Genomic DNA, 17,500 nt, shown 5'->3' on the forward strand with positions numbered 1-17,500 from the left:
GCCGCTGGACTACAGACGTTCGGATGAACCCAGTCCATACCAAGAAAGAAGAAGAAGAAGAAGACATGACTCCTGTTGATGCATTCAATTCGTGTGATTTAGCAGAAGCTAGATAAACAGTACAACGAATAATAATGTGTAGCCTATATACTGTGCCGTGCCTTACATAAATAGTGTAAGTCGGTGGACAGAACGTGACAATTTGCAAGCAGCAGTGTCTAAAATCGATATTCAGACGTTGCTCTGTCAATCCACACACTGTAGCCGAGTGTTAAGAAGCACAGGCACTCGTCACGAGCGGGTCGGGATCAAAGTGGGCGGGGCCTGTGCGCTCTCAAGACTACTACTATTGACATCCAAGTAAGACACAGGCCCCGCCCACCTCGTGACGAGTGCCTGTTGTTAAAAGAACCGTGACATTTTCCAAACGTTTGACGTGTGGTCTCAGCTAGCGAAGCGGAATTTTTTTTTTGTAATTGAGTTTTGAAAAATATATGTATTATTTTTGTTGTTGCAGTAACTCTGATTGGGCATGCGTATGTATTGCTTTTTGTTCAAACAAAATTGTTTTGCCTTAAAGAGAAACACACTGACTCACGGGTATAGACAAACACGCACTGACACAGACAGACAGATTGGCCCTATATATTAATTTTAATGGCGGTCGGCGGGAGGTTTTCGATCTAAAAAACATGACTAGACTGCCATTTGCGTAGAATCTAAAAATAGCTCTGACGTCATATTGTAACGATGAACAAGTAAAAATTAAATTTCCTTTCTCAACTTATGTATTTGGTGCTCTGCTTCTTTCCATGTGTGTGTGTGTGTGTGTGTGTGTGTGTGTGTGTGTGTGTGTGTGTGTGTGTGTGTGTGTGTGTGTGTGTGTGTACCCATGTTTCCACAGGTTTGGTTGCCTAAATCACCATAAGGCAACCATCCACACGTGGATGGCAATTTAAACTCTGGATGGCAACCTAATTGTGTGGATGGTCGCTTCATTTAACACCGTTAAATTGACTTTTTTGACGGAAAGAATGTCATAACAATGTTCAAAATGACATTCTTTCCGTCCTCTATAGGCGACGAAATAGGTCAAATTTTGTGCATTTTTTAGTGCAAAATTCTTCGATGCCGGAGCGAGTACTGCACCCAGTGCTGTTGTAGTGCAAGTGCACTAGAAAGGCACTGCACCCAGTGCCGCCTCTTAGGTAACCATCCACACATATAGGTGCGTGTGTTTCTGTGTGTGTGTGTGTGTGTGGATGTGTGTGCGTACGTTTGTGTTTACGTTTGTATGTTTGCGCGTGCGTGCGTGGCTATTTACGTGTGTGTGTGTGTGTGTGTGTGTTTGTGTGTGTGTGTTTGTGTGTGTGTGTGTGTGTGTTTGTGTGTGTGTGTGTGTGTGTGTGTATGTATGTGTGTGTGTGTATTTACGTTTGTGTGTATGTATTGTTGGATGTGTGTGTGTACGTTTGTGTTTACGTTTGTATGTGTGTGCGTGCGTGCGTCACGTGTGTATGCGTGTGTGTGTGTGTGTGTGTGTGTGTGTGTGTGTGTGTGTGGGTGTGTGTGTGTATTTACGTTTGTGTGTATGTATTGTTGTTGTTAACTAATGTCTTATAACAGTCACAGTTGCAAACTAGCTTCCTTCCACAAACACACTGCGAAATTATTTATTTCCAATCTTGCAAAACATGAGTAAACAAATACTACTGCTAACTTATTTCTTCTTTTTGTCAGGCTACTTCAAGGTACAGTCCAGACACTATGAGATGTAGGAGCAGCAAAGGTTGAACTCTCCGACAAACAGCGTGCGCAACAACCAACAAGCCCGTGCTTTGGTTGCTGCGCCAGAGTGTTCCTCAGTCTGTGGTTCGCATTTTGTCATGTTGTGGTTGGATAGCAATGACTTAATTTTGTTTTAATAAAAACATTAACTCAATACCCATTGAAGCAAATGGGAAATCGCAGTTTTAGAAACGATATTGCCCATGACACTAGTGACCCTATTCATGACAAGGTTAGGGACAACTTTGGCACCTGTCGTACTCTGTATTATGAGAGTGTGCTAACGAAGAGGGCATCCCCTGACATTTCCAATCTTTGCGTGCACGTGGTCATTGAGATGAGAAAATCCAAAGGGAATAGCGACAGCAGCCTTGCAGATGGCGACAGCGAAACAAACAAAGGTTTACACTTCTACAGAAAGTTGTAACGTGCAAATACCTACAGAAGAAAATAAAACCTTGTGAAGGTCAGGCCAAACGAGAGAGAGAAAGAACTTTTTTTTTTGACACTGATGATCATGATAGCGTGTGCGAAGAATTACGTTCACGGGTGTTCCAAATATTGTAAAACAAACTCCCTCGCACAGTCATGAACGTCTTGGACATTTACGAGCTTAAATCCAAGATGTAACGCAGCATTTTCAGTTTTAACACCAAGACAGAAAGCGTAAGATCGGGACTTTTTCTTAATAAACTTTACATAGTCCAGCTATGTGGTTGCTAGGGCTGCGTACTCTCCACTGACATTGTAAATAAGGCGATTCTGTATTGCTTAACAGAGCGCGTGTCTTCATCAATTTGCTGTTGACAATTCAACTCCAGATACTGTAAGCGTTATCAAAAACTCAAGATGGCGTTTTTTAACCACGAAAGACAATATCCAAGCTTACTAAACGATTCAGCTTCTTTTCGCTCTTCAACTACACATCAAACATACCGATTTGAATTTGCCCGGCTTTCAACGTTTGCAAAACTGGACCTGGCTGTGTCGCCAATTCGTCTCGCGCAGTCTGGATTCTACTATGCGGAAGAACTGGATGACATTACATGCTTTAGTTGCCACGTCACCAAGCGTCAGTGGACACACGAGGAAGGGCAAGTTACCGCAATTCACCTGAGTATTTCTCCGAACTGTCTGCATGCAAATTCCCGAGACCAAACAAACGTTCCAATAAAACACGACATCCTTCAAGTCTCGTTCCCGGATTCAACACGGCAAAATGATAGTGACAATGCCGATGCCTCTTTCACAGAAGAGGAAACCACTGATTCACAAGGCCAATCGTCTGTTTCATTCTTCACTTCATATTTTTCTCCCAAACACGCAAATGGTCTGCCATCAACACAGAGCAACGGAGTGGAAATTCTGGGTGGCTCAAGTCTGGAAATGATGCAACCCATTTCCACCAAAGGCAAAGGAGAAAGAGACATTTCCGGCGGAGAATCTGCTGTGACCTTTGCAGACATTGAACTCAACGGACACGTTTACCCAAGAAGCTTTGATACGTTGTCCAATCAACCGCCGACATTTCAGGGTTTTCATTCCCCTATTCAACCCGTTCAGGCACCAGAAGCATTTCCAGACAGCAGCAGTTTTCTGGGACACGCTGCAAGCAATGGCGACCAAGAACAATTGCAAGAAGACTCCGAGGGAGACAGTCTGGACATGAGACGGGCTGCTTGTCCGTCGAATGCGTCAGTGAGAGTCCGACTGTCCACCTTCTCCGACTGGCCGGCGGCAGGACTGCCCAGTCCTCGGTCCCTCGTCATCGCTGGCTTCTACTGCATGGGTATAAAGCTGTTAATTTTCTTTTCGGTACTAAATTTAATCCGACGAGGGCTTGAAACTCAGCGTTTTCGATGTCAAATGTTTTGCACATAAACTGATGTCTTCATGCAGTTGCTGATTACATCTAATCTCTTACTTTCCTTCTCTTTTAGAAAATGTTTGTAAAGGTTCTGGCTTTGTTTGCAGTTGAGTTTAGGCTGCATTTATTTTCTCAACTTTAAACATATGGATGTTTTTGCATTGTTCTGTTAAATACTGTGTGCTACTGGACGATTGGAGGAATGAGCGGATGTACATGTGGCTGTGCGATAACAGAGCAAAGGATCATAATTTGTTTGAAAACGTCCTCTAGTATGAATACAAACAAGACAGCGACTCGCAAAGAGACAATCCGTAAATAATGGTATATATGTATTCAACAGGAACAGGTGACAGTGTGCGCTGCTTCTACTGTGGCGTCACATTGCGTAACTGGAGAGAGAATGACGATCCTTGGGAGACCCACGTGCGATTTCGTTTTTCCTGCGATTACGTCATGACAGTCAAGGGAGAAGACTTCATTTGTCAGACACAGGTCAAACTTGCAACCGGCCATCCTGTGTCTTCTACGCCGATTGTAAGTCAAGACATTTAGTTCACCATACAAGATAATTATGCATTTCAATATTTTTAACAGAAAAATCAAGTTTTGAATAGTTTCTTGCAAGTCCAATGCATTTTCGTTATGTGCGTGTTTCTGAGCGTGTGTGTGTGTGGAGGGGTGGGTGGGATGTGTGTGTATGTGTGTGTGCATCTCTCTCTCTCTCTCTCTCTCTCTCTCTCTCTCTCTCTCTCTCTCTCTCTCTCTCTCTCTCTCTGTCTATTTTGTGATGTTGTCGCCTTTATAGATTTGGATGCCTGGCATCATTGCTTTTTCAAAACATTTTATTGCATGTATTCATGTATCTATTATCTACTCTGTTTATTTATGCATTGACCTTTTTGTCATTGTTACCATTTTGTTTTGCAGGAATGTGAGTCACATCTTCAAGCAGACAGTAAGTATCCCGGAAATACAGAAACTAAATCTTAACTTATAGATCTTCTCAATGAAACCAAGTGAACGAAGCAAACGATTTACCCTCAAAGAGAATTGAGATTTTAGAGCTAATTTAATATCCCTATAATACTGCCATTAGGTACACAAAGGTTCACAAGAGCATACAAGGTGACAAGGCCGGACCAAATGAGTTGTAAGGGGGGGGTTCCTCCTTTTTTGGGGGGCACTTGCGAACTAGGGGGGTCCGGGGGCATGCTCCCCCGGAACATTTTTGAAAAACGGTTAAAATCTGTGCAATCTGGTGCATTCTGGGCCTTGTTTTGAGGGTTAAGAGCAGCATTGTTTTGGTGCTAAAACTAGTAAAAAAAACAAATAAAACACTCAAAGCAAGGAACATGCTTTTTCCAGGGGTGGGGTTCCGGAACCCCTGGAACCCCCCCCCCCCCCCCTGGGTCCGGCCCTGGGTGACAAGAGCAGCCAAAACCCATCACAAACAGCTACTGCACATCTCAGGGATGTGCTTTTCTACCGACGAACCAACAACGTTGAGCTCCTATAAATAGGTCATGCTTTGACAGGAAGACAACTCAATGAAACCAGAGCAGTTTCCTGTGACAAGGGGGACTACTGCGTCACATCTCTCTCTCTCTCTCTCTTTCTCTCTTTCTCTCTCTCTCTCTCTCTCTCTCTCTCTCTCCCTCCCCAAATGTCTGTCTGTGTCTCTTTTTGTCGTTGTCCTTCTCACTGTCTGACTCTGTCTCTACGATCATTCACTCTCCTTGTGCATCTAGAAACATTGTGACTAACAGAAGTTACATGTACATATATGCTCAAAGCTGTTGCTAATCTGTGCACGCCAACAAATAGCTCATTATAATCTTGAACTGCGTTTAAACTTGATAGAGAGCTTGTGAACCTATACCTTCTTACCCCTTTACCTTATTTGTGCATTCCTTGTTTTATTCAAATGATGCCAAAATAGAGTGTTTGTAGATGAAAAGTTGGTTTGGTTTGGTTTGATCAAGATTTTATTCAGTTTAAACGTAATACAATGATAAAACGAAACACAAAAGGGACACGAACTCAAGCGAACACGTATGCTTTATTAGTTTCATAGACTGTTTCGAAGACTTGGCTTCTGCGTGTGTGCAGTAAACAAATGTCGAACACTTGCATTCACTTATTCAAAAGGCGTGCCTTTTTAATTCATTTACTAAATTCCACCCTTCCCGTTCGTTTTATTTGCATCTTTTGGATAGATTTATTCTCGTTGTAACTCCCTATGTTTATGATTGTTTTGTGATGAAAACTTGCTGGTACTTGAAGGCATTACCTGGTCGCCATGAATAAAGCACAGAGTCTACATAACACTTTCACACAGTTCTATTCATTCGCAGAGAAACCTATCCTCGACCATCATTTTGGCTAAAATGAACAGGAAATGGATAGACCAATAGCAGGGGGAAAATAATCACAAAAGTACAGACTGTTCAAATTCAGTGTAGAGTCTTTTCCCTTGACCCATGCCTCTCCTTTTTCCGTACCTTCTTGGTTGCATCTCCTTTCCAGCAGATGATACGCTTTCTCCCGCCCTACAAGTAAGCATGGTGATCTTTTGTCCCTGCATTCAATGTGTTTAAAAGTGAGCATTCTCCAGGGTTCGTACAGGTCATGGAAAACCTGGAAAGTCATGGAATTTGATTTTTAATTTTCCAGGCCTGGAAAGTCATGGAATTTCAATTCAAGTCATGGAAAGTCATGGAATTTAACAAAAAAAAGAAAGAAAGATAAATTAACCTTTAGCACGCCAGCGGCGATTTTCGTTGCCCAGCCATCCCCCCCCCCCCCCCCCCCTTTGCCAGCTTGTTCGTATGACCAACTTCTCGTTCGTATTTGCATACGAGAATAACGGTATTTTTAACGGCACTTGAGCCAAAGCGAGGCTCACTTCCTTCCGTTATCTCGTCGTGTCGTCTGCGCTGCATTTGAGTCGGTTTCGTCGAAGTTTTCTGCTTTTGTTTTTGCATCGATAAAGTACTTTAGCGCTTCGACAAGCAAGATGGAGGATGATGAGTTTGAAACTTTCTTTCGAGTTGTTTCTTGACAACAAAAAGTATGCGGAATTTGAACGAATTACCGAGGAAGATCTTCGCAATGAACTGTGTATCGCGGTGAAAAAAATGACAGTTCGTCAAGTCTTAGTGACGGTTACGAAACGGAATTTACGAAAGTGCAGATGGATACAAACAGTGGCTGGTCCAGTTTAGTGAAATGACAGGACCAGCAAACATTACTGATAATCTGACTGCGTTGCAAATGCTTGACTTGCTTGTCGAAGAGACACTGCGTACAAACTGACTCAAATTCAGTGCAAAGCAAGCCAGTGTCAAAACTGGCAGTGACTGACAAGACGTAAAAAGTTTGCGTGTTCGGAAATGGCGACCTGTGGATCTAGTCATGGAAAATGTTATTGAGGCTCATGGAAAGTCATGGAAAAGTCATGGAATTTTGTTTCTAAAAACCAGTGGGGACCCTGATTCTCAATACAGTTGACAAGAAATATATTACGAGCTTCTGCCGGTTATTTTGTTTAAAGTGAATTCTGAAGCCTGGGACAAACTCGCATGGAAATTCGTTGAATTATTTGTTTTCTGAATTAGAGTTATTTATTTATGTATTCATTTATTTGTTGCAGTCAGCAATGTCAGCAACTACCGTGCTCCACCAAGAAACAGCACAGCTCCGGCTACCCCTCACTCAGACACCACTTCACGAGACAACACTAGCCCCAAGAATAGATCAGCTGAGGGCTACACAATTCCACGCACTCTCAACACAGGAGCACAGGTGGGCGATGGAGGCACAAGAGTCGAGGTCGCATCAACACAGAACAGCGTCAGTGCAAGCCTTCCTCGTCCAGAAGACCTACAAACTGATGGAGAACATACTTCATCTGAGACACACGCAACCACATCGCATCTGTTTCCAGAGCACCAAGAAGCAACAGCAACACAACAAACAGCAAGACAGACACACACATCCGTGTCTACAGAACATTCCAACAACACAACGAGGGTCATCGGTAACCAGGAAGAAGCGACCTACTTGCAAAGTCTTCATGACACTAATCGTCGTCTGCGTCAGCGAGTCACGTGCCGGGTGTGCAGAAATAGGTCAGTGGACACCATCTTTCTGCCCTGTGGACACCTTTGCACGTGCGAGGCGTGCGCTGCATCTGTCAGGGAGTGTTGTCTTTGCCATGACAGGATCAGGGGCACCGCGCATGTTTACATGGAGTAAGCTCTAATGAAAGTTCGAGAATCTCCACTACTGAATGTGCATTTCGAGAGGGATGTCCTGAGAACTTAACAAAAAATACGTATTGTTTCTGAAGACCCAAGTTCAAACAAACTAACAACCGAATAAACAAATACAGGATGGCATTGTGCAGCTTGGAATCATTTTTGAATAGCCTGACGCGTGAATATGAATCTCAGTGCATAAAGCAACTATTAGTTTATAGCCAGTTCAGGCCTATATAATGGTGAACAAACTTAAAGCATACAATAAAGCAAATTAGAGTATACTAGTAAGAGGCTTCCGCAATGTTCACAAACATGTTTTGTCTAAACCTGTCTCGTATTAAGATGAGTTTTGTAAGGAATAAAATAAAGATAACAAAAAATAGCTTCGTCTGTTTCTAGTAAAAATCGATCAAAAGTTAAGTGACCAATATAAATGGACAAGCTTGTCGCTAATGTACAGTAAAATAGTGGCTTCAGCGACATATATTAGCGGAAAAGCTTGACGCTGACTTATACATAGAAAGAAAACACACCAGTAACCAGGATAGGCACGTTTATATCAATATTTCGGCACGAAACTGCCTTCTTCAGGATGGTTCAGAAAGAATAGAAACTTAAGTAAAATAGTGGCTTCAACCTCAATCCAGTAGTATCTGGAGATGTTTTACAGACAAGCTGAGAAGTAGAGAGAAGCAACGAATAGAAGGTATATAAACGAGCGCGTTGTTTATAACATGTACATGTAACATCTGGTAGTCATCACTTGTTATGCACATGCAAAGTAGAGATATTTCAATTGTTCATCAATTTTGTTGGATTTGTATTCTAAAGTGTTCTGAAAATCAATATATGTAATTAGGAATCACAGTTTTGTGCATTGCATATGACATACGAGTGTTTCATTGTTTACTTTTTATTCCGCACCTGAATTCAGTGATGTCTCCTTTTTGGTGCACTTCTTTTGTGATTCTTTTGCGTGCGTGTCATTGGGTTTGATACAAGTAAATAGCTTATCATCTGCTTGGTTCTTACTTTGTTCGTTTGCTTGCTCATTCAAGTTGTATTATCTTTTTCTTTTTTTGACAGCATACTGTTAAATGTAGAACACGTCTGCCAATAGCACAAATTATCACGGGGTATTTGACAAGACTGTTTAACATGCTTAATGGAACTAACAGTGCATACATGTTATTTTTGGATCAGTTTGTGACTGTTATTGACATAGTACTGCAAAGGGTGTCTAAGGGCCTATAACGTCCAGGTTCTCTTTTCCGGGCATACATTTTCTGGAGGTGTTTTTTAATCCTTGGTAGGATGAAAAACCCAGGTGATATTTTCACTTGATCCTGATTTCCGGAAGATTTTCCTGATCCTGTTGAAATTCGCGTGACATTTTGTCAAACTAAAAATAACGCTTGCATAACATTTTGAAAGATAAAATCGATCTTTGAAATAACAACCAGCTTGTTGTTTTCATATGTCAAAATGTATCATATGTACATACAAATAAAACATTGTTTAACCAAAACAATATAATCTGAACTTAAAGTATACTACATTTAGCAAACACAATTATTGCGACAGTTTTTGTAGCTGACCTAAAGCACTCATTCCCGTGTCATGTCATTCAAACTTCATATGCCATTTAAGGCACTCCACTTGGCTATCTGAGGCACATTTCGGATCAAATTTATTTCACAGGGGTCCCGTGACCGCTGCTCTATTAAGGGCAGTTTTTGTCGGGTTGATTTTGAGCGGCGGTCACATGACCCCTGTAAAAGAATCTTTGTTCTGAAAGTTGGCCAGATAGCCAATTGGATTGCCTAAATAACCCATAAAGTATGAATGGAATGGCATGAGAATGAATGCTTTAGTTGGGCTGCGAAAACTGTCGCAATAATGTTGGTAGGTGCTACGTTAAGATTAAGTATAAACAAGTCGTGTGAAGCGATATATAACAACATTAAGACAATCTGTAGGCATCACACAAAAAGATCAACTCCCAAAACCAGTCATCGGCGAGACTACATTGTAATAGTATTTGCAAATCATACCCGAAGACCGAAACGGGTCACGCTCGTCTCCGCGAAGCATGGGAACATTATACTCAACTTATTTTCTGTAATTCTGAGCGCGTTTGTAAAGTGAACATAACATCTATATATTTTGGAATTTAAATGATGAGGATTACAATACAATGACTTTTTAATCTGTAAGTAAAAATTATTTTTGAATGACAACTTTAATGAGCAAACTGATTAACTAATGTTTACGCTTCCGAGCTGAACTGCAATCCCAAAGTCCGGACTGAGTCAAAGATTGCGTGACCACAATTTCAATAAATTTGGTTGCAACATGAGGGCGTGACAGTTCCGCCTCAACAATTACAAAAAGCCGGATATGAAGTCATCAAAGATACTTATTGAACAAATGAAAAAAGCCTATTGGGATATCTTACCGTGGAACTCTCTTGTCAAGTGTCATACAGATCGGTCCAGTAGTTTTCTCTGAACCGTTCTACACGGAAACTCACTTAAAAATGCGTTGATGATTTCCCAAGTACTCATTGTGTTGATGACGTTCGCTTTAAACCTCTTAGGAGCCTAGAAAAAGAATCTGTGTGTGAAAAAGTAATGTGTCGGAACATGTAATCAATTAATGTTAAATATTTAAATGATTTCATAATATTATAAAAATAATATACCCACATTAATAAAGATCACAAAAACCCCGATATAATAACTCTGTATGCAAAGGTCTGACAGAGAGAGATAAAGAATGTGTGTGTGAGTGTGAGAGAGGGGAGGTGGCTTTATTCGCGATTGTTAGAATAAGTTGAAAAGTAACACGATAACAAGGAATAACACTTTCACACAGACACACGTGCAAACACACACGCAAACACGTAGCATTAATGGCAGGAACCTTTGCATGTTTTTTTCTCCATTTGTTAAGATTAAAAAATAATTTTCTTGAGAAAAAAACCTTAATTTTCGATTTAAATGTTGGTGCTAATGGGTAATGTGAATGTTGTACTTTGGGACGTGCGACGATAACGTTTATGGTAAATTTCGAAGTCATATATATATATATAAACACAAATCATCACATCTCTGCACAACCTAGCGTACTACCTAACCAACTTTTCATATGAGGACCATCATTCTACAAATTTGGTAATGTTACCAGCAATGAAACTGGAATATTTTTCTATTACAAATCTGTTTCAAATTTCTTAAAAATATTTCTAACAGTGGTCTTGTCTCTTGTAACTTACTCTTATAAATATAAAACTTTACAAACAAAATAATAAAATCCAAAACCACATCTACGTTAACATTGTTCATACAATCAAACAAAATAAATTCTTCTGTAAAAAGAACAATTGCGCAGTAAATACAACTTCTGTTTAACAAATCTTCCGAATCAGTCCAAAATGTTCGACTAAGCGGGCAGTACCAAAATATATGGGAAATGGTTTCATTTTCGTTTTTACAAAAGGCACAAAGGGGGCTGTCAAGAATCTGTTGAACAAATAAACGGCTAGCAACACCAAGAATGCGATGAAGCAATCTGGTCTGGAACCATCTTAACTGTGTGTCCTTAGTTGCTTTAAAACATTTATCAAAAATTTGTTTCCAGTTCAGGTTGTAAAAATACATATTCCATCTGTTCATGCCTGCAGGGTTATCATCAAATTTTGATTTAAAAAAAACCTTCTTTACTTGTTTCAACCACACACACACATACACACACACACACACACACACACACACACACACACACACACACACACGCACGCACGCGCAAATACTCTGATTATTCACAATCAGTAACCTGTTGGACATTTAAAAGCAAACAGACAAACAAAACAAACAAACATACAAACAAACAGATAACAATTGATAGTGTTCATTTATAACAGTCTCGATGTATTACTTGTGTCAATGTTTTCAAGAGGTTACATTTGCAAACACCATCTAATGCACTGATAGTTAATACACTGTAATGCAGAAATGTACTGTACATTCATACCCGTTTAAGTATATTCGTTTGGTGAAAGCATAACACAAATATGAACACAATTTACACCAACATCAATAAGAAACAATAAACAACGTCATTGAATCATGCACTCGAACATTGACACTTATCACAAATGTAAAACAGTTATTCTGAAAATACGGAAACTTAACATTTGAAGATGTGAAGATTAGAAATGCAATGATAAAGCTTGCCCTTCTCATTACATAAAATTAGTGTCCACTCTTCAGTCAAAGTCTTGATGTAGTAGTTATTAAGAAATAACTGAAACATTGGTGTAATGCCGGTAGTTATAATCAAACCTGTCAGTGGCATATCTAATTTGTCAAAACTCAACGTTCACCATGTTCGTAATATACGAAGTGAAGCGCAGTACAGCCCGCTTGAAAAATGACTGCTTGCTTTTTCATATGCGTTCAATGAGCTGCGCGTAGCGTTCGGTCGTGTCACTGAAAGGAACGGCAACTGCATCTCATTTCAAAAAGTCCCACAACGAATTTCTCCCTGGTATGCCACATTTCGCGTAATCCCACATGAAGTACCAGCAATAAAAGAATTTCTCATTTAAACTAAGAAATGCTTGTGTTTTTGGCTCGCTGTGAATAGCTATGTATGTTTTCAGAGGATAAGGCACTGGATCCCCGTTTCTAACAGTATAATTGACTATCCTTGAACATTTCAAACAAACTTTAAGTACACAAAGCAACCATATCGTAAAAGCAATCAAGCTGTAATGAAATCCTGAAATATATATGATCACAAGAGTTCTCAGTCAAAATGCTGTCTCTTTAAATCATCATCACAGGGAAGTATATTCATTCAAAATAAACATGAGCTGTGCCCCTGATACGGTCACGACACAGACAGCACTGACTTAAACTATCAGCACACACCTCGCACGTGCACAAATGTCCACAAGGCAGAAATATAGTGTCCGCTGACCTCTCACAACAAACGATACACAAGGGAAACCTTCGAAGACATTGATGATCTGGCATCGGTGGCTCATCTGAGTTGGTCGCTTCTGCTGTGTCACTTGGCTTCTTTACTTGTTCCAACTTGGTGGCCAATTCGGTGGTCTGAGAAGGGCTGTTTCCTTGACCCCTTATCTCTCGGGTCTCTGTAATTTTCATCATCAATATTACTTCTGGTGATTATTACTAAACTTGCCAGAATTGTTCAAGTTTTTGCATGCGATGAAATCATCCCTTCGTTTGAACCGAGACTAAAATTTAAAAGTGTGCCAGATATCTGTGCCAATAATTTGTTTTTAACTCAGGCATAAGCGTTAGTTTCATTTGACACACATATTCCAAAATACAAACAAACAAACAGAGAGTAAAGAAATCAAGTTTTGCCTATTCAAAAACATACTTTAAAATAAATATAATGTGATTTAAACTTATATGGTTATCTACAAAGGATTCTGAATGTTTCATTGTGTGTGTGTGTGTGTGTGTGTGTGTGTGTGTGTGTGTGTGTTTTTGTGTGTGTGTTTGTGTGTGTGTGTTTGGGTGTGTCTGTGTGTGTGTGTGCGTGCGTGCGTGCGTGCGTGCGTGCGTGCGTGCGTGCGTGCGTGTGTGTGTGTGTGTGTGTGTGTGTGTGTGTGTGTGCAATACTCACCAACGCCCGAATTACTGAAGCTTGGTGACAAACGTTCCTGCAAATGACAGGAAAAACGAACGCTGTACGCATATAATTATTTCCGACACAAAAAATGCAACACAGGCATCAAAACGGATTGCCAGGTAAATGAGCTAAATTTAGAAAATATATTTATCCTACATACGTGAATGAGATCACTATATCGTTCAAACCACACGTGTGTATGTCATGTACATGAAGTCGTGTCAAACTAGTCTAGCAGGGACCACTGCTTCTGATGTCATAGTCACCGAGACAAACGTCATTAATAATAATAATTATAATAATAATAATGGACATTTGCTATAGCGCATAATCATATATATGCTCAATACGCTTTACAATAACTAGAATTAACATAACTAATATGAAAACCCTTTTGCCCCTGCTGTTTCCCCGTGGAAGAAGTTTTAGAACTTACATGTCACGCTACAGTTTCTAGAGTGACGTTTCTTTGCTTTGACATCAAAGATTGCACGAGGCTTTGGAAGAGATGATGTTTTAAAAGAAGCGTCTTCAATTTAGACGCCTCGACTGCGGGACGTTTTGCGTAAAAGTACAGCATGTAGGATAAACAGAATACTACATGGCTTGCTGTGTCGTATTCTGTCAAACAATATACACCTCCAATTCTTTCATTGAAGAATATTCATTCTGTATAGTATGTGTGGGTGTGTGTGTGTGTGTGGTTGTGTGTGTGTGTGTGTGTGTGTGTGTGTGCGCGTGTGTGTGTGTGCGTGCGTGCGTGCGTGCGTGCGTACGTGCGTGCGCGCGCGCGCTCGTCAGTGTGTTTGTGTGTGTGTATGTGTGTGTGTGTGTGTGTGTGTGTGTGTGTGTGTGTGTGTTGTCTTGTAATTATAAACAGTACAAAAGGAACAAATGGCGTTTTGTTGTCATCCCGGTTGCTTTCTGTTGCATTCTGAATGTTATTCATTTCTCTATGTTTGCTTCCATTAGCAATATATAATATGCAATGTTGCCCGCCTTTATGATTGTCATAGTATTCTGAGCAACAAAGCAGTGCCAATTTGTATAGATATTATCAGCTGTATTGAGTACTCAAATCTAAGTGTCTTAAATCCCTTTGATTTTAAATACCTTAAAAAATTATGACGCAAGAAACCAGCAAAGCAATCCACACAAAAACATGAATATTGACTTACATTTGACAAGGATGAGTCGGTCTGAACTTTAACCAAGTTGCAACGAGAAGTAATAACGAAGTCTTTTCCCTTGACTGCCGTGACGTAATCACAAGAATAACGAAATCGCACGTGGGTAAGCCAAGGGTCGTCATGCTCTCTCCAGTTACGCAATGTGACGCCACAGTAGAAACAGCGCACACTGTCGCCAGTTCCTGCACGTCAAAAAAACACAAGTCCATATTTTCGAAACGAATTATGGAAGCCTACATATTTTCATTAATTAGATTAGCATTCTGTCTGACAAGATAACCCTTCACCTTCAGACACCCACACACTATTCGGTTTAATTGTTGTTGTTTTGAGAACACTAGCTAAATTGACTTACTTGGCGCAGAAATTGCTGACAACAGTTGTTCGACTTTTCATTCACAAGCAACCGAATAACTGCTTGTCGGTGGGTAACAAATAGCCGATTCCAAAGGTTGTGAGAATGACCACCAGCCCATGGTAATGCTAATAGTTTCTTCGCCTCTTTTCTTTGGATTTTCCTTGGCCAAAGACAGAACACCGCCTCGCCGTGACCCAATGAAATATAACGGATAAACCGAAAAGTCTGAACAAAAATCGAACCTACAATCAAAAAACCTCAGACAAACAAACAAAAAGGCATTACATATACACATAGAACCTACCCAACCATTTGTCTGTCTCGTAGCAAAGCCACTGAGTACACGTTACACATGCAGGACAACAGTGAGCTTCAAATGCGAACCGATTGACCCCTAATGACACATGATGAACTTGACGTTCAGAGAAACTTATAGCTATGCCCAGTCGGCGTATGGATACACTAAGCACTGACCAAACATACTTCAAACATATTTGTTACAATGCCATCAACTCAAAATACTGACGATAACAACGTTGACTAGCTTTGACTGGCATGACCTCCTGATCACACTCTTTGCGCTTGTCTTCGACTGCTGCAGCGCTGTACGGGCCTGAACATGCTTTTGTTGACGTGGCTCCCTGTCCATGGTTTGGCATTTATTTTTTCCCAAGGGAAAATATGAAAAGAATGCAATGTTTGGCGGGCTGTTGTAAGACCTGAGTTTTATGTCAGTCCTAAAGGGACTATCTCGCCTTAAATATTTTCTTTATCAACCTCGGCCTCGGGCCTCAGTCAATGAAGATGTTACAGAAAACAATATACTCCTTTCAGACCAGCGAAAATACTGGTCTGTCAACAACCCACCAAATATCTTACAGTAATTGTTATCTAGATTTGTCGAGGCAATCACGTTAAATTGGTTAAATTTGTTTTAAAGCAAAAAGAAAATGAAACAAAGAAAACAGGCAAATAACCCCGTCCAAGAGAGAAGGACAACGTACCCATGTAGTAGAAGCCAGCTATCACAAGGGAGCGAGCACTGGGCAGCCCTGGCCCTGGCCAGTCACCGAAGGTGGAGAGTCTGGTGCTCACTGACGCCTTCTCTGGACTGGCTGCGCGCCTCATGTCCAGTATACACTGTTCTGGTTCTGATCCGCCATTGTCTTTACTTTCAGTGGAGTCTTGGATGAGTATCATGTTTTCTTGAAACTCACCATCATGTTGATTCGCTTTGAGAGATTCTTCTGCTTGGTCCCATCTAGCTGCTTTGTCAGGAGGCATGTTTTGTAGGCGAGCATTCTCTTCATCCAAAGTATCTCCAGGTTGCGTTTGGTTATCTCTTGGCACAGGGATTATTCTTCCATTTGCAGTCGCTCCAATTGTACTTTCCTGACCTGCATCGCACCTAATTTCTTCGTTATATTCTACGTGATCTGAATGATTTTGAAGGTTGGATGTTTGTAAAGCCGAAAAACGAGCGGATGAGAGAGTCCGAGGTGTCATTTGTTCTTCAGATGTTCCGTCATCGTTGTTGCTGCTTTCATTTTCCTCCGGAATGCCAAACTGCATGCTCGGTGTGAGCTCAAAATCGTTGGAGCTCGGGATGGAGGGGTATGTAGAACTAGATATGGCCGGTACATTTCTGTTGTCACGAAAGTTTGCATGTAAACATTTGTTTGAAATAAGTAAGTGAGAAATGGCGACTTTGTTCTCTGATGTGCCCCAGTCTCGCTTGCAGATGCCACAGCTAAAGCAAATGATGTCATCAAGAATCGCATCATAGTAAAACCCACTCGCAGCTAGCCGAATAACTGAGACAGACAACCAGTTAAGACACATGAAGGTTGACAACCTGTAGTCTTCAAAACAGATTCGTTCTTGATTAGACCAAACAGCGTCCCAAACTTCCCGCGGTATTGTTAACATTGCGATTTCGTGCGACACCTATGAAATCATTGGCAAAACTCTGGTTGGAACAGTCTTTGTCAACAAGAGTTCACTCATTTCACCAAGTGCTAGACAGTGTCGATAGGAGTTTAAAGAAAAACTGTTCATCATCAACGTCAATTTCATACTGACTAGATGCATTGCTTTTTTCAGTCATTTTAGTTCAGTTAAGAAAGAGAGAAACACTGTGGCATTCCTAGAGTAAAGGCAGGAATGGTCATATTCAAAACGTTTGTGTCGCTTTGTAATACCTCCAGAAACATTTATTTTACAGGGTTGGCTTGTTACATTCTGTGGAAGCTGTCGCACTATCAACATGCATACATAGCACGTACATTCTCGTAGGGTAAAATCACAGTTCTTGTCCAATCTTTCGTGAAGTGTCCAGACTGCGATCTGAAAGAGTGGC

The 17,500-nt window shown here is 40.8% G+C and overlaps 2 protein-coding genes across 4 annotated transcripts in view; one reads left to right on the forward strand and one right to left on the reverse strand.

Annotated features, from left to right (window-relative positions):
• The window catches only part of LOC138961759 (E3 ubiquitin-protein ligase XIAP-like), a 13,831-nt gene extending 462 nt beyond the window's left edge, over positions 1–13,369 (forward strand). The window contains exons 2-5 of the mRNA XM_070333428.1: positions 1,741–3,577; positions 3,999–4,192; positions 4,586–4,613; positions 7,311–13,369. Coding sequence (XP_070189529.1) covers positions 2,638–3,577; positions 3,999–4,192; positions 4,586–4,613; positions 7,311–7,915 — 1,767 coding nt within the window. The 5' untranslated portion in view covers positions 1,741–2,637 and the 3' untranslated portion in view covers positions 7,916–13,369. The remainder of the gene's footprint in view (positions 1–1,740; positions 3,578–3,998; positions 4,193–4,585; positions 4,614–7,310) is intronic.
• The window catches only part of LOC138961760 (baculoviral IAP repeat-containing protein 7-A-like), a 5,739-nt gene continuing 1,018 nt past the window's right edge, over positions 12,780–17,500 (reverse strand). For all 3 annotated transcript variants that reach the window (XM_070333429.1, XM_070333431.1, XM_070333430.1), the window contains exons 2-5: positions 16,146–17,487; positions 14,772–14,965; positions 13,588–13,624; positions 12,780–13,084 (exon numbers count right to left, since the gene is read on the reverse strand). In XM_070333429.1, the coding sequence (XP_070189530.1) occupies positions 12,780–13,084; positions 13,588–13,624; positions 14,772–14,965; positions 16,146–17,070 (1,461 nt within the window). In that variant the 5' untranslated portion in view covers positions 17,071–17,487. The remainder of the gene's footprint in view (positions 13,085–13,587; positions 13,625–14,771; positions 14,966–16,145; positions 17,488–17,500) is intronic.

The sequence above is a fragment of the Littorina saxatilis genome, linkage group LG3 (assembly GCF_037325665.1).
Source record: "Littorina saxatilis isolate snail1 linkage group LG3, US_GU_Lsax_2.0, whole genome shotgun sequence".
In the NCBI taxonomy this organism is placed as follows: Eukaryota; Metazoa; Mollusca; class Gastropoda; order Littorinimorpha; family Littorinidae; genus Littorina; species Littorina saxatilis.